General features: G+C 30.5%; 1 protein-coding gene across 1 annotated transcript in view; it reads left to right on the forward strand.

The window, feature by feature from the left end:
- Positions 1 to 24,551, forward strand: part of LOC149802083 (fanconi-associated nuclease 1-like) — a 67,584-nt gene that overhangs the window by 837 nt on the left and 42,196 nt on the right. Inside the window, exons 2-7 of the mRNA XM_089956485.1 lie at positions 9,506 to 10,761; positions 12,343 to 12,483; positions 12,760 to 12,970; positions 17,642 to 17,776; positions 20,175 to 20,273; positions 22,545 to 22,679. Coding sequence (XP_089812611.1) covers positions 9,531 to 10,761; positions 12,343 to 12,483; positions 12,760 to 12,970; positions 17,642 to 17,776; positions 20,175 to 20,273; positions 22,545 to 22,679 — 1,952 coding nt within the window. The 5' untranslated portion in view covers positions 9,506 to 9,530. The remainder of the gene's footprint in view (positions 1 to 9,505; positions 10,762 to 12,342; positions 12,484 to 12,759; positions 12,971 to 17,641; positions 17,777 to 20,174; positions 20,274 to 22,544; positions 22,680 to 24,551) is intronic.

Genomic DNA, 24,551 nt, shown 5'->3' on the forward strand with positions numbered 1-24,551 from the left:
CTGCCTTCTCATTAGCCAACTGAAAATAAGTTATAAATTAATGCAGGATGTCATTTTCTTTTGACCAATGACAGGACAGTATTCCATTTCACTTGCTTCGGGTTTGACGCACTTGAGCTCTTACTTTCAGCTTTTCAATAATATACTCCATTCAGATTGATCCCCCTCAAATAATTTAAAACATTCATCAGTTTAGTGATGCATGTATATCAATGTCCTACCTGAAATATTCTCAGCATGTTTTTTATTTTTTAATGTTTTTCTAATTTCATGTTGTTTGTTTTTGTAATAATATTATTATGTTTCTTATCTTATAGGTGTTGTCTAATGTTGTAAAGCGCTTAGAGCTTCTTAAGATTAGGCGCTATACAAAGTCCTCATTATTATTATTATTATTATTATAATACATTCCCTTATACTCTTGTTAGAGCAACCATACCACTTGTCTGCTCACATTGCTTATTTTAATCTGCATTGTCTATTGCAATAATTTATGAATTAATAGTGAAAATTATATATATATATATATATATATATATATATATATATATATATATATATATATATATATATTGATTTTGGGAGGACTTTCTTCACAAAAGCTTGATGAAACAAATTGGGAAAAATCATGATGACGTAAGAAAATTGTTTACCTCTGAGGAAAAAATATTAAATTTGACACATTAACTATTTAAAGATAAAAAGTGAATTAATATTGTGGTTGTGGAAAATGTCAGCGTCTTCACTGTACTGTTTTGGAACTTCAGAGCTTACTGCATTACTCATTTCTCTTGTAGTGCATGTAATCAGGGACAAAGAAACAGAATATGTTTTTCAATTTCATTTCTTTTTTACCACCATTTACAAATAAAAAAAGGAAAAAGAATAAGTGGAATATGAAGCTTCAATTAAGAGGCAAAAGTTACTTGCTTTCTGATAGAAAAGACTAATATTTTGATATAAGTGGTGAAAAAAGGTAGGGGAGACTGATTTCATTATGAAATGCATAAGTTGCATTTATTTTTGAAGATATGCACAAATTATATTAATGACACAAAAAATCACCTTTGAACATCAGTGACAAAAGTTCGACAGGAACTTTATAAAACAGTACACCATTTTAATCAGTGTTACTGATGCAGTTATCACCTGTGAGACACATTGTTATCGCATGTTGAGTTACTGAATATGTCCAGAGTAGTAGTTTGGATTTTTAAGAGGATTTACGGTTCCCGAATGGCATCATCAGCCACCATATTTGTGGTTAGTGGTCAGATTTACCACTGATTTTATATGGTGTTTGTAAGCTGAAATAAATTCATTTAATCTCGAGATACTTTTATGAAAATAAACAGAATGCAAAATCAAGCTTTCTTTTAGTATTTACTGGTATATTTTGTGATATATAAGTTGACTTTGCTTCACTGTACCTTGTTAAAAGTGGTAAATTTTGGTGATCGCATTATAGGAGAAACTGCCAGGTTGCCCATCATCCAGGTAAAATAGGCAGAATATCAGCTGCTAGTGACCTTATCAGGAAGCATCTGTAAAGTGAATTAGTGAAATTTAGATTTGTTTCATAGTTCGTATCTTTGTTTCATTCACAACTAATAATAAAACAATTTTGCCAAAATTTGTGTCTGTATGAATCCATGTTGACCATAGTTGTAATCAAATGTCATAGTCATGACATGATTGAGAAATGATTTCTCAAGAGAACTCTACTTTGCATTAAAACAAAGTAGCATCAGGACAGGACATTATACATGTCCTCCAGTTCCCAGGTGTTTATGAGTTGCAAACTTCATAGTGTTGAAAAATTGATTTCAAAGGATAAAAACATTTTGCAATTAAATTTACCATTCATCATTTTAATTGAAGGATTTTCCAAGTTTTTTGAATTTAGCTTTCTTTTAATGTCTGTGTAAACCTTTGCGGTATGCATATTTATATGTATGTATTACTGTTTGGTAACTGATGGGTATGTATATTTATATTCAACACCAGTTTGAGTCTGGTTTAATTGATTCTGAGACTAACATACAAGGAGATTATAAGTATATCAATAGGGCAACAGTGATATCTGACAGCTTCTTTAACTTCCAGTTGCGCTGTTATATACTATAGATTTTATTGTTGGAATCCTGGCAGCTGTCTATAGCTTCCAGTCCCTCTGTTATATACTGTCAGTTGTATGATTGTTGGAATCCTAGTTCCATAGAGCTAATGTTATTTGTTTTAATATCAGCGTAAGCTTAAATGATGTATGGGTTTTATTTGGGGGCCTTGTTAATTGAGGAGATTAGAAATGGCAGCCTCACAAGCAATTTGTTGCATCTAACAGAACAGTCAGCTAGAAATATTCAGTTTGTACACAATTGGCTGAGGTGAAAACTCGGTCCTGATCCTTCAAACAAATATAAAGTGTAGGACTTTATAATAATTTATAAATATTATGTAGAGTAATCATGTGTTATAATTAATATGAAAAGTAATTTCTTTAAAAACATTTGACAACCCACAGTGAAGTAAAATAAATTGAGTATTAAAGATATAACAGGCATGGTTGTTTTTACAGTACACCATGTGGTAGTAATTGGAAAGGAAATAACAATGAATGATTCATTCTATTATGAATAATATAAGTGAGTATCATGCAAAACTTAAATGTTGCCATTGGTAACAAGAAGGGAATAACAAAATAATGCATGGTATGTTGTAATACAATACTTTTATACTGATATTTTCTATGAATTATTATTACCATAAGTATTCACTTATAAGTTGAGACCAACTGCAAACACATAGACCCTGATCCGCCATTGCGCCTTGGATGCCAAAAAAGGCAGTTGATTAGTTCAGATCTGAGTTTTGTGATATGGAAAAATGAATTGAGCTGCTATATCTAATGCAGCATGAAAATGAGTATGTAATACATGTTAGATTCAGTTCCTGAGGGATTCCATTGAGAAAAATTTGTTCTGTTATCACGAGGAAACATCCTGCTTAGTTGATTCCATTTGACATGGAATTTTTAAATTATTTTTTTTTATTACAAGAACTCTAAATATTGGTAAATTTTTAAATCATATGTTTCAAAAGTTACTGCTTTATGAAGACTTTGGATTTTTTTCTAATAAAATATTTTCATCTGAATTTCTGTGTTTTAATAGTTTTATTAATGAAATTTATTGTTTTAGAGGAACAACATATTTGTGATATTTTTCACCAGTTTCAGTATCTGGGATTCTATTTCTAATGTTCTTGCAGTTTATTGTTATTGTTATTATTATTATTATTCAGTATATGGGATTCTATTTCTAATGTTTTTGCAGCTTATTGTTATTTGTTATTCAGTATATGGGATTCTGTTTCTAATGTTCTTGCAGTTTATTGTTGTTATTATTATTATCATTATTATTATTCAGTATATGGGATTCTATTTCTAATGTTCTTGCTGTTTATTATTATTATTATTATTTTTATTATTATTAATATTATTACTATTGTTATTCAGTATATGGGATTCTATTTCTAATGTTCTTGCAGTTTATTATTATTATTATTATTATTTAGTATATGGGATTCTATTTCTAATGTTCTTGCAGTTTATTGTTATTATTATTATTATTATTCAGTATATGGGATTCTATTTCTAATGTTCTTGCAGTTTATTATTATTATTATTATTATTATTATTATTATTCAGTATATGGGATTCTATTTCTAATGTTCTTGCAGTTTATTATTATTATTATTATTATTATTATTATTCAGTATATGGGATTCTATTTCTAATGTTCTTGCAGTTTATTATTATTATTATTATTATTATTATTATTCAGTATATGGGATTCTATTTCTAATGTTCTTGCAGTTTATTGTTATTATTATTATTATTATTATTTAGTATATGGGATTCTATTTCTAATGTTCTTGCAGTTTATTGTTATTATTATTATTATTATTATTATTCAGTATATGGGATTCTATTTCTAATGTTCTTGCAGTTTATTATTATTGTTATTATTATTATTATTATTATTATTATTATTCAGTATATGGGATTCTATTTCTAATGTTCTTGCAGTTTATTATTATTATTATTATTATTATTATTATTATTATTATTATTATTATTTTTATTATTATTATTATTCAGTATATGGGATTCTATTTCTAATGTTCTTGCAGTTTATTATTATTATTATTATTATTATTATTATTCAGTATATGGGATTCTATTTCTAATGTTCTTGCAGTTTATTATTATTATTATTATTATTATTATTATTCAGTATATGGGATTCTATTTCTAATGTTCTTGCATTTTATTATTATTATTATTATTATTATTATTATTTAGTATATGGGATTCTATTTCTAATGTTCTTGCAGTTTATTGTTTTTATTATTATTATTATTATTCAGTATATGGGATTCTATTTCTAATGTTCTTGCAGTTTATTATTATTATTATTATTATTCAGTATATGGGATTCTATTTCTAATGTTCTTGCAGTTTATTATTATTATTATTATTATTATTATTATTATTATTATTATTTAGTATATGGGATTCTATTTCTAATGTTCTTGCAGTTTATTATTATTATTATTATTATTATTTAGTATATGGGATTCTATTTCTAATGTTCTTGCAGTTTATTATTATTATTATTATTATTATTATTATTATTATTATTATTATTATTATTATTATTTAGTATATGGGATTCTATTTCTAATGTTCTTGCAGTTTATTGTTATTATTATTATTATTATTATTCAGTATATGGGATTCTATTTCTAATGTTCTTGCAGTTTATTATTATTATTATTATTATCATTATTCAGTATATGGGATTCTATTTCTAATGTTCTTGCAGTTTATTATTATTATTATTATTATTATTCAGTATATGGGATTCTATTTCTAATGTTCTTGCAGTTTATTATTATTATTATTATTATTATTATTATTCAGTATATGGGATTCTATTTCTAATGTTCTTGCAGTTTATTGTTATTATTATTATTATTATTATTATTATTCAGTATATGGGATTCTATTTCTAATGTTCTTGCAGTTTATTGTTATTATTATTATTATTATTATTATTATTCAGTATATGGGATTCTATTTCTAATGTTCTTGCAGTTTATTGTTATTATTATTATTATTATTATTCAGTATATGGGATTCTATTTCTAATGTTCTTGCAGTTTATTATTATTATTATTATTATTATTATTCAGTATATGGGATTCTATTTCTAATGTTCTTGCAGTTTATTATTATTATTATTATTATTATTATTCAGTATATGGGATTCTATTTCTAATGTTCTTGCAGTTTATTGTTATTATTATTATTATTATTATTATTATTCAGTATATGGGATTCTATTTCTAATGTTCTTGCAGTTTATTGTTATTATTATTATTATTATTATTCAGTATATGGGATTCTATTTCTAATGTTCTTGCAGTTTATTGTTATTATTATTATTATTATTATTATTCAGTATATGGGATTCTATTTCTAATGTTCTTGCAGTTTATTGTTATTATTATTATTATTATTATTATTATTATTCAGTATATGGGATTCTATTATTATTATTCAGTATATGGGATTCTATTTCTAATGTTCTTGCAGGTTATTGTTATTATTATTATTATTATTCAGTATATGGGATTCTATTCCTAATGTTCTTGCAGTTTATTGTTATTATTATTATTATTATTATTATTCAGTATATGGGATTCTATTTCTAATGTTCTTGCAGTTTATTGTTATTATTATTATTATTATTATTATTCAGTATATGGGATTCTATTTCTAATGTTCTTGCAGTTTATTGTTATTATTATTATTATTATTATTATTCAGTATATGGGATTCTATTTCTAATGTTCTTGCAGTTTATTGTTATTATTATTATTATTATTATTATTATTCAGTATATGGGATTCTATTTCTAATGTTCTTGCAGTTTATTATTATTATTATTATTATTATTATTCAGTATATGGGATTCTATTTCTAATGTTCTTGCAGTTTATTGTTATTATTATTATTATTATTATTATTATTCAGTATATGGGATTCTATTTCTAATGTTCTTGCAGTTTATTGTTATTATTATTATTATTATTATTCAGTATATGGGATTCTATTTCTAATGTTCTTGCAGTTTATTGTTATTATTATTATTATTATTATTATTCAGTATATGGGATTCTATTTCTAATGTTCTTGCAGTTTATTGTTATTATTATTATTATTATTATTATTATTATTCAGTATATGGGATTCTATTATTATTATTCAGTATATGGGATTCTATTTCTAATGTTCTTGCAGGTTATTGTTATTATTATTATTATTATTCAGTATATGGGATTCTATTCCTAATGTTCTTGCAGTTTATTGTTATTATTATTATTATTATTATTATTCAGTATATGGGATTCTATTTCTAATGTTCTTGCAGTTTATTGTTATTATTATTATTATTATTATTATTCAGTATATGGGATTCTATTTCTAATGTTCTTGCAGTTTATTGTTATTATTATTATTATTATTATTATTATTCAGTATATGGGATTCTATTTCTAATGTTCTTGCAGTTTATTGTTATTATTATTATTATTATTATTATTATTCAGTATATGGGATTCTATTATTATTATTCAGTATATGGGATTCTATTTCTAATGTTCTTGCAGTTTATTGTTATTATTATTATTATTATTATTATTCAGTATATGGGATTCTATTTCTAATGTTCTTGCAGTTTATTGTTATTATTATTATTATTATTATTATTCAGTATATGGGATTCTATTTCTAATGTTCTTGCAGTTTATTGTTATTATTATTATTATTATTATTATTCAGTATATGGGATTCTATTTCTAATGTTCTTGCAGTTTATTATTATTATTATTATTATTATTATTATTATTATTCAGTATATGGGATTCTATTTCTAATGTTCTTGCAGTTTATTGTTATTATTATTATTATTATTATTATTATTATTCAGTATATGGGATTCTATTTCTAATGTTCTTGCAGTTTATTGTTATTATTATTATTATTATTATTATTCAGTATATGGGATTCTATTTCTAATGTTCTTGCAGTTTATTGTTATTATTATTATTATTATTATTATTCAGTATATGGGATTCTATTTCTAATGTTCTTGCAGTTTATTGTTATTATTATTATTATTATTATTATTATTATTCAGTATATGGGATTCTATTATTATTATTCAGTATATGGGATTCTATTTCTAATGTTCTTGCAGGTTATTGTTATTATTATTATTATTATTCAGTATATGGGATTCTATTCCTAATGTTCTTGCAGTTTATTGTTATTATTATTATTATTATTATTATTCAGTATATGGGATTCTATTTCTAATGTTCTTGCAGTTTATTGTTATTATTATTATTATTATTATTATTCAGTATATGGGATTCTATTTCTAATGTTCTTGCAGTTTATTGTTATTATTATTATTATTATTATTATTCAGTATATGGGATTCTATTTCTAATGTTCTTGCAGTTTATTGTTATTATTATTATTATTATTATTATTATTCAGTATATGGGATTCTATTTCTAATGTTCTTGCAGTTTATTATTATTATTATTATTATTATTATTCAGTATATGGGATTCTATTTCTAATGTTCTTGCAGTTTATTGTTATTATTATTATTATTATTATTATTATTCAGTATATGGGATTCTATTTCTAATGTTCTTGCAGTTTATTGTTATTATTATTATTATTATTATTCAGTATATGGGATTCTATTTCTAATGTTCTTGCAGTTTATTGTTATTATTATTATTATTATTATTATTCAGTATATGGGATTCTATTTCTAATGTTCTTGCAGTTTATTGTTATTATTATTATTATTATTATTATTATTATTCAGTATATGGGATTCTATTATTATTATTCAGTATATGGGATTCTATTTCTAATGTTCTTGCAGGTTATTGTTATTATTATTATTATTATTCAGTATATGGGATTCTATTCCTAATGTTCTTGCAGTTTATTGTTATTATTATTATTATTATTATTATTCAGTATATGGGATTCTATTTCTAATGTTCTTGCAGTTTATTGTTATTATTATTATTATTATTATTATTCAGTATATGGGATTCTATTTCTAATGTTCTTGCAGTTTATTGTTATTATTATTATTATTATTATTATTCAGTATATGGGATTCTATTTCTAATGTTCTTGCAGTTTATTGTTATTATTATTATTATTATTATTATTATTCAGTATATGGGATTCTATTATTATTATTCAGTATATGGGATTCTATTTCTAATGTTCTTGCAGTTTATTGTTATTATTATTATTATTATTATTATTCAGTATATGGGATTCTATTTCTAATGTTCTTGCAGTTTATTGTTATTATTATTATTATTATTATTATTCAGTATATGGGATTCTATTTCTAATGTTCTTGCAGTTTATTATTATTATTATTATTATTATTATTATTATTCAGTATATGGGATTCTACTTCTAATGTTCTTGCAGTTTATTATTATTATTATTATTCATTACATTGGGTTCTACTTGTATGGGCATATTCTCATGGTCCTTTTATGTGTAACAAATGAACTAGTTGTGACCTTATTTAAATTAATAAGACTTCTAAAAGCATATTGTTATTAATTATATAGACTTGAGTTCCTCCTTGTTTGTAGCATTTAATTTATCAAACTTGTTAATAGGTAGAGCATATTGTTTTTGTTCTACTCCATTAACTGTATCTTTCACTGTTGTGTTCATATCTCGATTGTTTAAAAGAATTAAAAAAACTTTCCAAAATCATTTTCCATGTGTAAAGTTATGAAGTTGTAATTCAAGGGTAATAATGGAGTGATCTAAGATGTATCCTGATGTAATTTACTATAAATACAAGCTATATCCCTTGTGTATAAGCAGGGACTGGTGTAAGAATGGATCAAATCTATGCTAATAGTTGTCTTTCTTTGTTCAGAGACCTATCTAGAAAAAATAAAAATAAATCCTGCTATGAGAGCCCAGGATCCACATGTGGCCATGACAGATAGCATTGCCGCAAGCTCCCTAGTGGTCTCAACCCTATCTGTTTCCACCCCAGAGGGTGATCCCTTTATGCTGATACATCTTTATCTATAACTGTAATGCTGTGATAGACAAATGGAGAAGGAAAAATAAAAACAAAGTAGAAATAAAATAAAAGGTGCTATGTTGTATGAGTGCGTGCTTGTTATAAGTGTTATTTAATTATCACATATGTTGTTATCTTCACTGAGTTTTTTTTAAAAATCTCTCTAGCTTTTGGGTTATTAACAATTACATGCCCTTCCAAATCCAAAATTGGATCCAATGAAATCACATACAGTATTAATAAGATCCTTCAGTGATTTTTTATATCTTTTATTTTAGTTTGATCAAAGAGAAGGAACAGGAAATGAGTGTGCATAAGAAACAGAAACTTTCTAAAATGTCACCATTGTCAGAGAAAAGTCCCAGAGAGGGAGGTAACATTGGAAATGGCCCCACTATTGCAGTTTTATTTGAAAGGCAGAAAATTCAAGCTGAAATGAGGGTTAAAGATGCAGAAAAGAAATCAGGTTGTGAGAGTGACAGTGACATAGAAGTTGTGCATGTTGAGATAAACAAAAACAATCAGCCGTTGAAAGTTAAAACAAAACCAGGAAACAGTTGTCAAAAGTTGCCAGTTAAATCTAAATTGTCTCTTCACAGACATAGAACAAAAGAGGCAGAACCTGGTGCAGATCCTTCATCTGGCATAACACCAAATAAATCCCCTAGAACCTATAATCTGCGGGGGGAAAAAACAGAGGATATGTCTAAACAAAAAAAGACACCTGATTTAAATGGGGTGAACTGTAATAGTAATAATTTCTTTCAGCAAGATTTTTTGTCGTGTCAGAAATACAAAAGTGAAACTGCTGATTCAGCAGCTGAAGAAAGGAAGCCTAAAAGGACTTTGTCACTCAGAAAGAGACTTTCACCTGAACAGATTTCTTGCCTAAAAATAACATTATCAGAACCAAGTAATGCTGATTTGAAAGAAACCACGTTACTTCAGGATCTAAACCACCTAAAAAGAGGAAACCATGATGCTTATGCTGAACTTAAAGGGTCTAGTCCAATGAAAATCTCAAAATCTACCTCAGATTCCCTGTCTGCAGACTTAAAAGAAAATAGCTCAGTGGCTGTTATTGTTTTAGATGACTCATCTTCAGAAGATCATAAGGAACATTTAAAAGAAACTGAGAAGGATAAGACTTTATCAAATGGGTCAGTCAAGAAGATAAAATATTCACCCTCAAAGGATAGAACTTCAGTGAACAGATTAACTAGGAACAGAATACATTTTAAACCAGATCATTCTCATAATCAAAATAACGAAGATGTCAGTGAAGATAATATGAACAAGAGTTCAATTTCTCTCCCAGTAAGAACAAATTTATCTGAAGATAAAACCAAGAAGGATGGTGAACAGTCAACTGATTCTGGTGAAGTCTCTACAGATCTGAAGGTTTTATATAAAGTGCCATACTACTTGGAGAACTTCAAGACAATTCTTCACCATGTGCTCCAGGATGAGGACAATATCAGGTTGTTTAATGAAGATGACCTGCAACATGTAAATGTTTTCAACAATCTCACAGGTAATAAAAATAAAAATAGTACATGTATTACAGATGATGAAGATGATGATGATGTTGATTATTTGTATGATTCTGTCTGATTCCAGGTTGAAGATAATGATCTTTTTGTCTCTACCTTCTCTCATGCTTTTGTCCAAATTGCTTCTTTCGTAGTCAGTTTCTTTCAGTGTTGGTGTTGTTATGCATTCCCGTCTGTCAGTCTGTCATTTTTTGTGAGGGATTGTCGATCATTCCCGCATTTTAATTGTGTTAATCCACTATAGTATTATCCAGTGATTGCTTCATTGTAACACATTATTCAGGGATAATTCATTTTAAAATTGGTAGTCAGTTCTATTTATCTGAATCTGTTTCATGACTCTCTTTATCCAGTGATCCAGTGTTTTTCATGGAGCCTTTTACATATTATCAACAAAAATGATTAGCACATTTTTTGTGCCTATGTTATTTATACAACAAATGACAAAATCTAATCTCAGTAGATATCGTAGCTGATGCTGAGACAAATGACAAAATCCAGCCTCAGTAGATATCGTAGCTGGTGCTGAGACAAATGACCAAATCCAGCCTCAGTAGATATCGTAGTTGATGCTGAGACAAATGACAAAATCCAGTCTCAATAGATACCGTAGTTGATGCTGACACAAATGACAAAACCCAGCCTCAGTAGATATCGTAGCTGATGCTGAGACAAATGACAAAATCCAGCCTCAGTAGATATCGTAGCTGATGCTGAGACAAATGACAAAACCCAGCCTCAGTAGATATCATAGTTGATGCTGAGACAAATGACAAAATCCAGTCTCAATAGATACCGTAGTTGATGCTGAGACAAATGACAAAATCCAGCCTCAATATATACCGTAGTTGATGCTGAGACAGATGACAAAATCCAGTCTCAATAGATACCGTAGTTGATGCTGAGACAGATGACAAAATCCAGTCTCAATAGATATCGTAGCTGATGCTGAGACAAATGACAAAATCCAGTCTCAATAGATATCGTAGCTGATGCTGAGACAGATGACAAAACCCAGCCTCAATAGATACCGTAGTTGATGCTGAGACAGATGACAAAATCCAGCCTCAGTAGATATCGTAGTTGATGCTGAGACAGATGACAAAACCCAGCCTCAATAGATATCGTAGCTGATGCTGAGACAAATGACAAAATCCAGCCTCAGTAGATATCGTAGTTGATGCTGAGACAGATGACAAAACCCAGCTTCAATAGATATCGTAGTTGATGCTGAGACAGATGACAAAATCCAGCCTCAGTAGATATCGTAGTTGATGCTGAGACAGATGACAAAATCCAGCCTCAGTAGATATCGTAGTTGATGCTGAGACAGATGACAAAATCCAGTCTCAATAGATATCGTAGTTGATGCTGAGACAAATGACAAAACCCAGCCTCAATAGATACCGTAGTTGATGCTGAGACAAATGACAAAATCTGATTTCAGTTGACATGGCAAATGATGCTGAGACAAGTTTCAAAATCCATTCTCAATAGACATTGCAGTTGATGCAGAAGGAGCAGTACTTGTAGTCATGTTGACCTCTTTTTCCTATTTTCAGAAAGCTCCCAAAAGTTGTATGTAAGGTTATTTTCACGGAAGCTTGCATGGTTGCAGTTGTCCAAGCTCAATTACCCTGAGATTGCAGATGATTTTGTAGATCAGGTACAGGAACTGATTGCTGCACAGCTGCTCATATCAGGTGAGCATATTGGGAGGAGGTTGGCTAATAGAATTCAGAACTTCATTCTATTACTGTCTTATCTGTTCTTTTGATTTCAAATCTCAAATGGTGGTTCAAAAACTCAGAGGTTCTGTGCTAAGTCTGGAGTGTTTTGAAGTGCAAAAGTCTAGTGACAGAGGTAAAGAGAGTAATACTGCATGTAATCTATACAAGTTTTAATTTTGAGCAAGGGTATGCTAACAAATTCACTGAGTGCCAGTCCAGTCAGATAAATAATCATGGTTCCTTTTACAGATGCTTCTCTGCATGACCTTGAGACGACCCTTAAGGCTTTGTCTGCCCCTGATCTTAAAGCTCTCGCTAAGACATTTCATCTGTCCTTCTCTGGAGAGAGTAAAGCCGGGCTCATAGATAAGCTACTGAAGAAGAGTCATCAGAAGTCTATAGGGGCACTGTTCCAAGGGGTGAATTCCAAAATCAGCATGGAGGAGACCATGCTTCAGAGGTAATACCAAAGTCCTCTTTCTTATGAAAGTGTTTTCAGGAGAGGTACACACGAATGAAAGACTACTTTGACCTGAACAAAAGAAGTATATTTTCACCAATTTACCCCTCTTTTGACATGCTATTTTTCTAACAAGGTTTCCTCATTACATATAATGAAACACTACAGAACTGAACCTTCGTTATACCAAAATCCCCTCAAGGTTGAAAGTTTCATTTGGTCCAGAATTATTTTCCTCTTTAGTTATTATCGTTTTTTTTGTTCCAAGTTAATCAATACTGCACTATTAATAAAACTGAAACAAATTTTCAGTTCCAAAGTTAAATTTTACACTGAGAAAATTCCTTAAATCTGAAACTCGTATTGAAAATTGGAAATGTATTTTAGCGGGTAAATTCCATAAAATGTCAATATTGATGATCCAGAAATGGCCTGTGGTCGATTAAAACACACCAGACATATACTGGGCCTGATTATTTAGTTAGCAAAAATTGTAGTAGGCCTATTTGAAAGTCATTCACCCAGAAATGTCCCAAGAACACACCAGGTAAAACCCTGATAACGTGTCGACACAGATTAGGGCTTACAGTTTGTTAATCTGAAGTCTTTGTACATTAGACAGTTTTTCAAGTAAATTGTTCATAACTAAATGATAAATCAATTAAGGAATTTTATGTTTTACTGCTTATTATCTATTTATGTTTGACGTTATTCCATTTTTTGTGCTTGATGTTATTTCATTTTTTAAATGATACATAAAATCCTTTTTTCAGTGGTTAAATACCCAGGCTTTAATAATCAGGCCTGTGGCCTCACTCTTTATACCTTCCAAAAGAGTGGATAGACAAAATAGCATTCAGAAGAACATATTTGTCATGAAATTCTTAAAAAGCAAACAGATTTTCTAATTGTTTGCAATAATTATATTCTCTGATATATACATGTTTGCTCCCAAGTCACATAAGAGTTTTTCCTACACACAGAAACAAAATTTTCTTGCTTTCTGTCTCAAATCATGTGAAAAACCTTTGGGGCTTTTATGATTTATGTGGCTTTGGTCTTACAATTTGAGGCTGGTATTGGTGATAATTTTATTGTACATAATTTTATATATAAAAAGACTGTTTTTGTTTTTGTTACAATACACTTAGTAAATTCAAAACTTCCAAAAACTGAAAATTAAATTTGGTTCTAAGAAAGTTTGAAGTTTGGTTTTATAGGATATATATATATATATATATATATATATATATATATATATATATATATATATATCAAGGCTTTATAAATTTTGGTAAAGGACAGTTTTGATGGTGGCAGGGAGGTAATCAAGTATTAAACAATTGTAATTCTCAAACCGATGTTTATTGATATCAGTGAGAGAGCAATGATAAAAAAATGGATAGGTTCATCTTAGAAAGCAAAAAGGTTTTGAAGAGACTTATTCATCTAATTCATAATATAAACACACTTTTGTTTAATCAACTTATTACTCTTTTGTCGACCTCTTTGCAAATGTCACACTCTCAGCTTTTATTTTGTTAGTTCTGGATCTGAAAGCCTTCAAGTTGGCAACGAATGCTTTTCCCTAAACTGGAATGGTATCAGTGCATACACCTTAATCCCAATGGTTCTTTTTGAAAGCCTTCAGGTTGGCAACCAATGCCTTTCCCACAACTGGAATGGTGTCAATGCATACACCTTAATCCCAGTGATTCTTTTTGAAAGCTTTCAAGTTGGCAACCAATGCCTTTCCCACAGCTGGAATGGTGTCAGTGCATTCACCTTCATCACAATGATTCTTTTGGAAAACCTTTAAGTTGGCAACCAATGCTTTTCCCTGAACTGGAATGGTGTCATTGCATACACCTTAATCCCAATGATTCTTTTTTAAAGCATTTAAGTTGGCAAAAAAAACAACATGCCTTTCCCACAACTGGAATGGTGTCAGTGCATGCACCTTAATCCCAATGGTTCTTTTTCCTAACATCTTGCTGATAGTCAGAGAATCTGAGTACTGACTAATCCCTTTCCCGCAAAATTCTGCCTTCTTCAAGATGGTTTAAAGACATTTAATTCTAGGACATGTGACAGCATAAAGCTCTCTAATTCCAGGATATCAGATAGCATAAAGACCTCTAATTCCAGGACATTTGACAGCATAAAGACCTCTAATTCCAGGACGTAGGATAACAGAAGGACCTCTAATTCAGGGACATTGTATGGCATAAAAACCTTTAATTCCAGGACATCATACAGCATAAAAACCTTTAATTCCAGAACATAGGGCAGCATAAAGACCTTTAATTCTATGACATAGGACAGCATAAAGACCTCCAATTCCAGGACATTGGACAGTATAAAGACCTCTAATTCCAGGACATAGGACAGCATAAGACCTCTAATTCCAGGACATAGGACAGCATAAGACCTCTAATGCCAGGGCATTGGACAGCATAAAGACCTCAAATTCCAGGATATCAGACAGCATAAAGACCTCTAATTCCAGGATATCAGACAGCATAAAGACCTCTAATTCCAGGACATAGGACAGCATAGAGACCTCTAATTCCAGGACATAGGACAGCATAAAGATCTCTAATTCAAGAACATTGTACGGCATATAAACCTTTAATTCCAGGAGACAGGATGGCATAAAGACCTCTAATTCCAGACTTCTAATTCCAGGACATTACACAGCATAAAGACTTCTAATTCCAGGACATTACACAGCATAAAGACCTCTAATTCCAGGACATTACACAGCATAAAGACTTCTAATTTCATGACATTGGATGGCATAAAGACTTCTTTTTCTAGAACAATAGGACAGCATCAAGACATATAATTCCAGGACATTATACAGCATCAAGACATCTAATTCCATTTTGCAACTTTGTCTTGACCAAAGGCCTTGTTTTTTTGTGCTGGAAATGGAATCAGCTAGGGGTTCTGACATGGTTAAACAAGGCACCCTTTGAACCACTGTCTGAAGCCTCTTTGACTTGCCTTTCTAAGATCTCTTCTTATGTCTCTTTCTAACTATAACAAGCAGTATCAGTGAGTTTCACACCTTATCTATCAACATGAACTTTCTGCATTTCAGCCATGATGGTTCAGTTTCTCTTACGATGGCCCCTGCTTCAATCATTAATAGCAAGATCCTGCTCATGGACATTGAATCCTTCGTCTTGAAACCACTGTCTGCTTTGGACCCTATTTCCTAAGGCACCTGCAGGACTTAGTCATTCCACTGAACCAGTAGATGTAGATATCACTTGTTCTTACCACACAAAGTAGCGGACAATATTTCCACCAGGCTCTGTCATCTTGGATCCACTTGGTTATCCAATTAGTCTACAGGAAACTGATGAATTTCTTATGCAGTTTTTGAATGGCAGTTACCTCCAGCACAGCATTTGAATGTTCTCTTCTTTGACAGACATTATCCAGGCCCTGAGATGGAAGTCAGCAGTGACATTCTTCAGCTTTTATTTTCATATTTTGTATCCCAGATGGGATTGTATTAGCAGTGATACAGGTTCAGCATCTTCATAACAACCCATGTTACCTGTGCCAACCCTATCCCTTTTCTCACACAAGACCAGAGCAAGCACTGACACTGGGATAAGGGGATGTAACTCCTTTTCCCTCTTACCTGTTTCTCCTAATCTTTTTTGAGCAGGTAGTTGGAAGAAGAGACCACTTTTTGGCATAAAGTATGTATATTTGATAGTACTTACCCAATCATACTAGGGACACTTCCTCTCAGGCTTTGTTAACAGTTATATCCTTGAAGTGCATATGCACAAGCTTCCATAGTAACTGATGATATACAGGATTTGGTGCCAGTCCAAGGAGAGACCACTCTTGTCTGACTTGTCTCTTGGCAAGCAGATGACTGTCTTTAACACCTTTATTACTTAAATAATGTAGTGAATGTTGGTATTAGCTTAGGAGTGCGGGATTTGTGAAGTAGTGGATGTTTACCTAATGTATCATGTTTGGGTAAGTATTATTAAAAAAACTTATTTGATTAAAAAAGTTGATTTCCAACAAATAGAGCTATGCAATTAAATTTTTGGAATGAATTGTAAATTTAGAAATATTACTTTCACTTAATTGAGAGAGTCATTCATTTGTTCAAATAAGACAAATTTTAGTATTTAAATCATGCTTGTTTATCCAGAGTTACAGTAAATAAGACAAAATTTAGTATTTAAATCATGCTTATTTATCCAGAGTGACAGTAAATAAGACAAATTTTAGTATTTAAATCATGCTTGTTTATCCAGAGTTACAGCAAAAAAGACATATTTTATTACTTAAATAACACTTATTTATCCTGAGTTACAGTAAAACCTTGCTAATGAAATCACTTGCTGGTCTTGAGATATGGTCTTATTATAGTGTGATTTTAGAAATGAGGGCTAATTTGTTCAGATGGAACAATTTGTTTCTTTAAATTTTCAATCATTTTGCTAATGTTTTCTTAAAATAGGTGGTTTTATAAAAGTATTTTGTCATTCTATAGCATATGCCTTCTTTTGCTTGGGAAAAACAATTTTTTGTTTTATTCATATTTTATGGCATCACCTTTACTGTTTTTAAAACATTTGATCAAACATTATACACAAAGTCTCTTTTTAACTATGATGAATATTTTTCTAGAGCAAAGGGTTACCTAGGTAAGAGTTGTCGTCTAGTTGAGGAGCCCAAGGGAGTGTTTGTTAGAGCGCTGATGTTGTTCTCACTGATCAACACAAACTATGATGAAGACAGTGGAAGTGGAGGACAAAATCAGATGTAAGTCACTTAGATACTGTCTTGTCTACAGTATCAGAAAACAAGAATTATCTATGTTATATATCTTTTCAGGCAGTGACAGAAACATTTTAAACATTTAAAGATTTTGTGAGAAGTTTTGAAAGAAGTGTGTGTGTGATTTGTATTTTTACATTATTACATATCCCAACACTGAGCCGACCAGTCCTGTCACTAACCTCTTAATGCTATGAGCCAAGAGAGGCAGCTGTTAGTATCATTTTTATAAGTATTTGGTATGACTCAACGGGGGTTCCAACCCGTGATCTCCTGCATTTGAGGTGGATGGTCTAACCACTAGTCCACTGGAGTGGTATTGAAAGTCATATTACTGTTAATATGCAAGACATAATTTTCCATGGAATCCTTGTCTAGATATTTGATATCATTTCCATGGAATCCTTGTCTAGATATTTGATATCATTTCCATGGAATCCTTGTCTAGATATTTGATACCATTTCCATGGAATCCTTGTTTGGATATTTGATACTATTTCCATGGAATCTTTGTCTAGATATTTGATACTATTTCCATGGAATCCTTATCTAGATATTTGATACTAGTTCCATGGAATCTTTGTCTATATATTTGATACTATTTCCATGGAATCCTTATCTAGATATTTGATACTAGTTCCATGGAATCTTTGTCTAGATATTTGATACTATTTCCATGGAATCCTTGTTTGGATATTTGATACCATTTCCATGGAATCCTTGTCTAGATATTTGATACTATTTCCATGGAATCCTTATCTAGATATTTGATACTAGTTCCATGGAATCTTTGTCTAGATATTTGATACTATTTCCATGGAATCCTTGTTTGGATATTTGATACCATTTCCATGGAATCCTTGTCTAGATATTTGATACTAGTTCCATGGAATCTTTGTCTAGATATTTGATACTATTTCCATGAAATCCTTGTTTGGATATTTGATACTATTTCCATGGAATCCATGTCTTGATATTTGATACTAGTTCCATGGAATCTTTGTCTAGATATTTGATACTATTTCCATGAAATCTTTGTCTAGATATTTGATACTAGTTCCATGGAATCTTTGTCTAGATATTTGATACTAGTTCCATGGAATCTTTGTCTAGATATTTGATACTAGTTCCATGAAATCTTTGTCTAGATATTTGATACTAGTTCCATGGAATCTTTGTCTAGATATTTGATACTAGTTCCATGGAATCTTTGTCTAGATATTTGATACTAGTTCCATGGAATCTTTGTCTAGATATTTGATACTAGTTCCATGGAATCTTTGTCTAGATATTTGATACTATTTCCATGAAATCCTTGTTTGGATATTTGATACTATTTCCATGAAATCTTTGTCTAAATATTTGATACTATTTCCATGGAATCCATGTCTAGATATTTGATACCATTTTACATGCATAGTAACAGGTTTAATTTCATTTCTTAGATATAAATTGATAATCATAAAATTATTTTTCTTGTTAAAATTATTAGTTATTGTTTGAGTTAATAAATCAAGAACTAATCTTTTCATTTGCTCATCTTTGTAAGAGAAATAAGTACCATGAATGTTTGTAAGGGAAATAAGTACCATGTATGTTTGTAATGGAAAGAAGTACCATGTATTTTTGTAAGGGAAAGAAGTACCATGTGTGTTTGTAAGGGAAAGAAGTAATATATTTTTTTTTAAGGGAATGATCTACCATGTTTTATTGTACATGTGTGTTTGTAAGGGAAAGAAGTACCATGTATGTTTGTGATAAGTACCATGTATGTTTGTAATGGAAAGAAGTACCATGTATCTTTGTAAGGGAAAGAAGTACCATGTGTGTTTGTAAGGGAAAGAAGTAATATATATTTTTGTAAGGGAATGATCTACCATGTTTTATTGTAAGGGAAAGATGTACCATGTATCTTTTTGAGGGAAATATGTACACTATATCTTTGTAAGGGAAAGGTGTATGTTTTTAAGGGAAAGAAGTACAATGTATGTTTGTAAGGAAAATATGTACCATGTTTGTTTGTAAGGGAAATAAGTACCATGTATGTTTGTAAGGGAAATAAGTACCATGTATGTTTGTAAGGGAAATAAGTACCATGTTTCTTTGAAAGGGAAATAAGTACCATGAATCTTTGTAAGGGAAGTAGGTGTCATGTATGTTTGTAAGGGTAAGAAATACCATGTATGTTTGTCAGGGAAAGCAGTAATGTGTATGTTTGTAAGAGAAAGAATTATTGTGGTGTTTGTGATGGGAATTTTTGTTATAATGCTACAATATTTACTACACTTGAGTGAGATCAATGTTTTGCTGAGTACTATCAATTTTAGTGACCACTTTCCTGTTTATTGTTTTTATTTTGCTATAAAAAAGGAATATTTTAAAGATTTCAGATGCTGATGGTGAATGCTGGAAAAGTTGTGTATCCAAGTTACACTGTCAACAAACAGACTCCTGTATTCAAAGACAAAGACATGTTGGTCAGGTGAGAGGATGAAACTTAAAATTGCATGTAACATACCTCTGTATTGAAAGACAGACATGTTGGTCAGGTGAGAGGATGAAATTTACAATTTGCTTGTAACAGACCTCTGTATTGAAAGACAGAGACATGTTGGTCAGGTGAGAGGATGAAATTTACGATTTGCTTGTAACAGACCCCTGCATTGAAATACAGAGACATGTTGGTCAGGTGAGAGGATGAAATTTACAATTTGCTTGTAACAGACCCCTGTATTGAAAGACAGACATGTTGTTCAGGTGAGATTTAAAAGAGGCTCAGAGTAGATGTCTGCACTGGATGCAAGGTTGGAGATTTTTAATTTGCATTTGTACTTTAATGTGACAGCAAAGTTCAAACATTTTTTTTGATGCTGTTGCAAAATGTATGGATGACTGATTGTCTATATGGTGGAACTGCATCAGCAAGTGAGAAAAAAAATCAACTAAACTCGTACCATGAGCTAAAGAAAGTGAACATGGAGTTTCTTTATTATATTTTTTTGTTGTTGTTGTTGTTGTAGGGTTTAATGTCATTTTTCAGCACAAGATAGGCTATACATGGCAGCCAGTATTAATGGTGGAGGAAGAACCCGGAAAAATCCCGGAAAGAACCACCGACCCACAAGAAGCTACTGGCAAGCTTTCTCACATAACCACATTAGCCGTATTATATTTTAACACCAGTTTAAAAATGGGAAACATTACAACACTTTGTTCTGCTTTTATTTTTTATTACTTTTTTTCCCAATTAAGACTATAACCAGATTGACCATCCTTTATTCACATTTAAAGAGAAAAGTCCCTAAATTTGTTAAATCCATGATGAACTCCAGACTGTCTGATGAATATGCAGATGTTACATAAAATACAGTGTTTACAAATGAAGTAAGCAAGAAAGCAATCAAACCATTTTTGCTTTCAAGTAATCCTTCCTTGTCTTGCTGACTTGAGCTGAAAGCAATCAAACCATTTTTGCTTTCAATTAATCCTTCCTTGTCTTGCTGACTTGAGCTGAACAGTAATGTGCTTCTCAGCTGTTATCTTTTTTGTCATATTGGTAATTATCAATAGTAGTATTAATCAGCAGTTATCAGTATTAGTATTAATCAGTAATTATCAGTAGTAGTATTAATCAGTAATTATCAGTAGTAGTATTAATCAGTAATTATCAGTATTAGTATTGATCAGCAATTATCAGTATTAGTATTAATCAGTAATTATTAGTAGTAGTATTAATCAGCAATTATCAGTATTAGTATTAATCAGTAATTATCAGTAGTAGTATTAATCAGTAATTATATCAGTATTAGTATTAAACAGTAATTATCAGTAGTAGTATTAATCAGCAATTATCAGTATTAGTATTAGTCAGTAATTATCAGTAGTAGTATTAGGCAGTAATTATCAGTAGTAGTATTAGTCAGTAGTTATCAGTAGCAGTATTAATCAGTAATTATCAGTAGTAGTATTAGTCAGCAATTATCAGTAGTAGTATTAGTCAGTAATTATCAGTAGTAGTATTAGTCAGTAATTATCAGTAGTAGTATTATTCAGTAATTATCAGTATTAGTATTAATCAGCAGTTATCAGTATTAGTATTAATCAGTAATTATCAGTAGTAGTATTAATCAACAATTATCAGTAGTAGTATTAGTCAGTAATTATCAGTAGTAGTATTAGTCAGCAATTATCAGTATTAGTATTAGTCAGTAATTATCAGTAGCAGTATTAATCAGTAATTATCAGTAGTAGTATTAATCAGTAATTATCAGTAGTAGTATTAGTCAGTAATTATCAGTAGTAGAATTAATCAGTAATTATCAAAGTGACAAAACCAAACATCTTTGGAATGCATAACAGTAAGGATAATCCAAGTAATATCTTGTCTCTTTGTGTGAATTAAAGTTAGGTCCTTTGTCTGCATGCTGGATAAAAGTCATTGTCAGATTTCCATCTGTAAAGCCAGTATGTACACACTCATGAGGGATTAATTGAACATTTTCTGTACTACTAGTAATGGCTGGCTGCTGGCCTTAAAGTGATGGCATCCAAGAGAAGACATTTTAAATATAGAATTACTGACATATATTTGATCCAAAATAGTACATGGTCACTTTTTTCAAGGGTGGGTGGGTTGCATTCAACAGTTGATTTTAAACAAGATCTTTCCTGTAGAAACCAGTTTTGCTTGTGTAAGTTGAAAATGAGATTACTTATGAGGCAGTTTAAAAATTCTGAAATTTTCATTATATAGGTTTGAGGAGGCCCTGCAGTGTGAGATTGATGTGCTAATTAGGCTTGAGAGGAAGGATTACCCAAGGGCCTATGAGGTTTGTTTAGAGGCAGAAAAGAGGAGCAGGGAACTGTTGAAGAAAGAAGAGAACATGGAGTAGGTTTTATTGTCTCATCTACATGGTAGCATTTGGCAAGATATAGTTATCATATCCACGTACAATATGACAGTCCTTCAAGACTTGCATATCATATCCACATACAGTATGACAGTCCATCAAGACTTGCATATCATGTCCACATACAGTATGCCCACATACAGTATGACAGTCCTTCAAGACTTGCATATCATACCCACATACAGTATGACAGCCATATCATATCCACATACAGAATGACAGTCATTCAAGACTTGCAGATCATATCCGCATACAGTATGACAGTCATTCGGACTTGTGCATACTATCATCTTTTAGTGTGACAGCCATTAAAGACTTAGATATTACTTCCACATACAGTATGACAGTCTTTCAAAACTTGCTTATTATATCTATATACAAGATTACAGCCCTAAAAGACTTACACATACAGTATGACAGCCCTTCAAAAATTGTGTAAAATATTCACGTCCATTGTGAGAGCCATTAAGGACTTAAACTTTATATCCATTAAAAGTATAACAGTCTTCAAGATTTGCATATCATATCCACATAAATTATTGACAGATCTTTAAGACTTGCATATCATATCCACGTGTGACCACCCTTAAAAACTTGCATATTATATCCACATGCAGTATGACAGTCCTTCAAGCCTTGCATTTCATACCCACATAGAGGATGACAGTCATTCAAGATTTGCATATTATATCCACATACAGTATGACAGCCCATCAAAACTTGTATATTACATCTACATATAGTATGACAGCCCTTCAAAAATTGTGTATGTTATCCATATGTACTGTAATATCCCTTAAAGACTTGCATATTATATCCACATAGAGTATGACAGTCATTCAAGACTTGTGTGTAATTTCCACATACACTGTGATAAACATTCAAGACTTGCATATTATATTCAATTACAGTATGATAGTCTTTCAAGACTTGCATATCATATTCACCTATTGTATGAGAGATGTTCAAGACATGCATATTATATCTACATACAGTATAAATCAGCACACAATGTGACAGCTGTTCAAGACTTGTACATTAGTCCCCTTCTTATAAGGCCACCCCTACTGCAGCAGGGAAGTGGCCTTATAATGAGGGTGGCCTTTTTAGAGAGGGATGACAAATGTGAATAGTAAATACATATGAAGAAAGTCACAAGTACATTTAATTCTAAAACATTTAATATTTTCATTAAAATATCACATGCTTGTTGTGAAATAAATTAAAAACAAACTGTTTCATCATTTTCAAAAGAATGTTATGAATAACCATTGATATAGTTTTAAAACTGTCTTTATAATTATGTTACAGATCACATCATCTGTCACTGTTGATAACAGTCTAAAAAACAAACCAGTCTCGTCACAATTATAAATATCCTTGCTGTCATATCCCCTGCATATATCATTTAGTCTTTTGTCCCAATCTTCGACAACTTCATTATTAACATCAACTGATTCTTCACTAAGGACAGAACACTTAATATTCTGTCGCACTTGAAATATGTGCAAACATCCATTACTTGCGGTAAAGTCATCATATCTCAATTGTTGCTTTTTCTTGTCATTCAAATCAGGATACAAACATCTCCTGGCTCAAACAATCTTCCTTTCTTCATCCATTTCACTTTCCCACTTCTGCAGAATTGTTTCCTTATCTTTCACGATATTGTTTATCTGAGTCTTTCCTGACATTAATTTTCTGCAGGGATCCTCGACCCCACCCCCGAACCTCTCGGTCAGTTGAATTACTTTCACTTTCTCTTCGAAACTGAGAATTTTTCTTTCCCTCGATGACATGTTGATCTTTTTGCAGTAAGTTATTCATGTTGCCAACTACAATACTGATAA

This window comes from Sinohyriopsis cumingii, chromosome 4 (assembly GCF_028554795.1).
Source record: "Sinohyriopsis cumingii isolate HCF-2022 chromosome 4, ASM2855479v2, whole genome shotgun sequence".
In the NCBI taxonomy this organism is placed as follows: Eukaryota; Metazoa; Mollusca; class Bivalvia; order Unionida; family Unionidae; genus Sinohyriopsis; species Sinohyriopsis cumingii.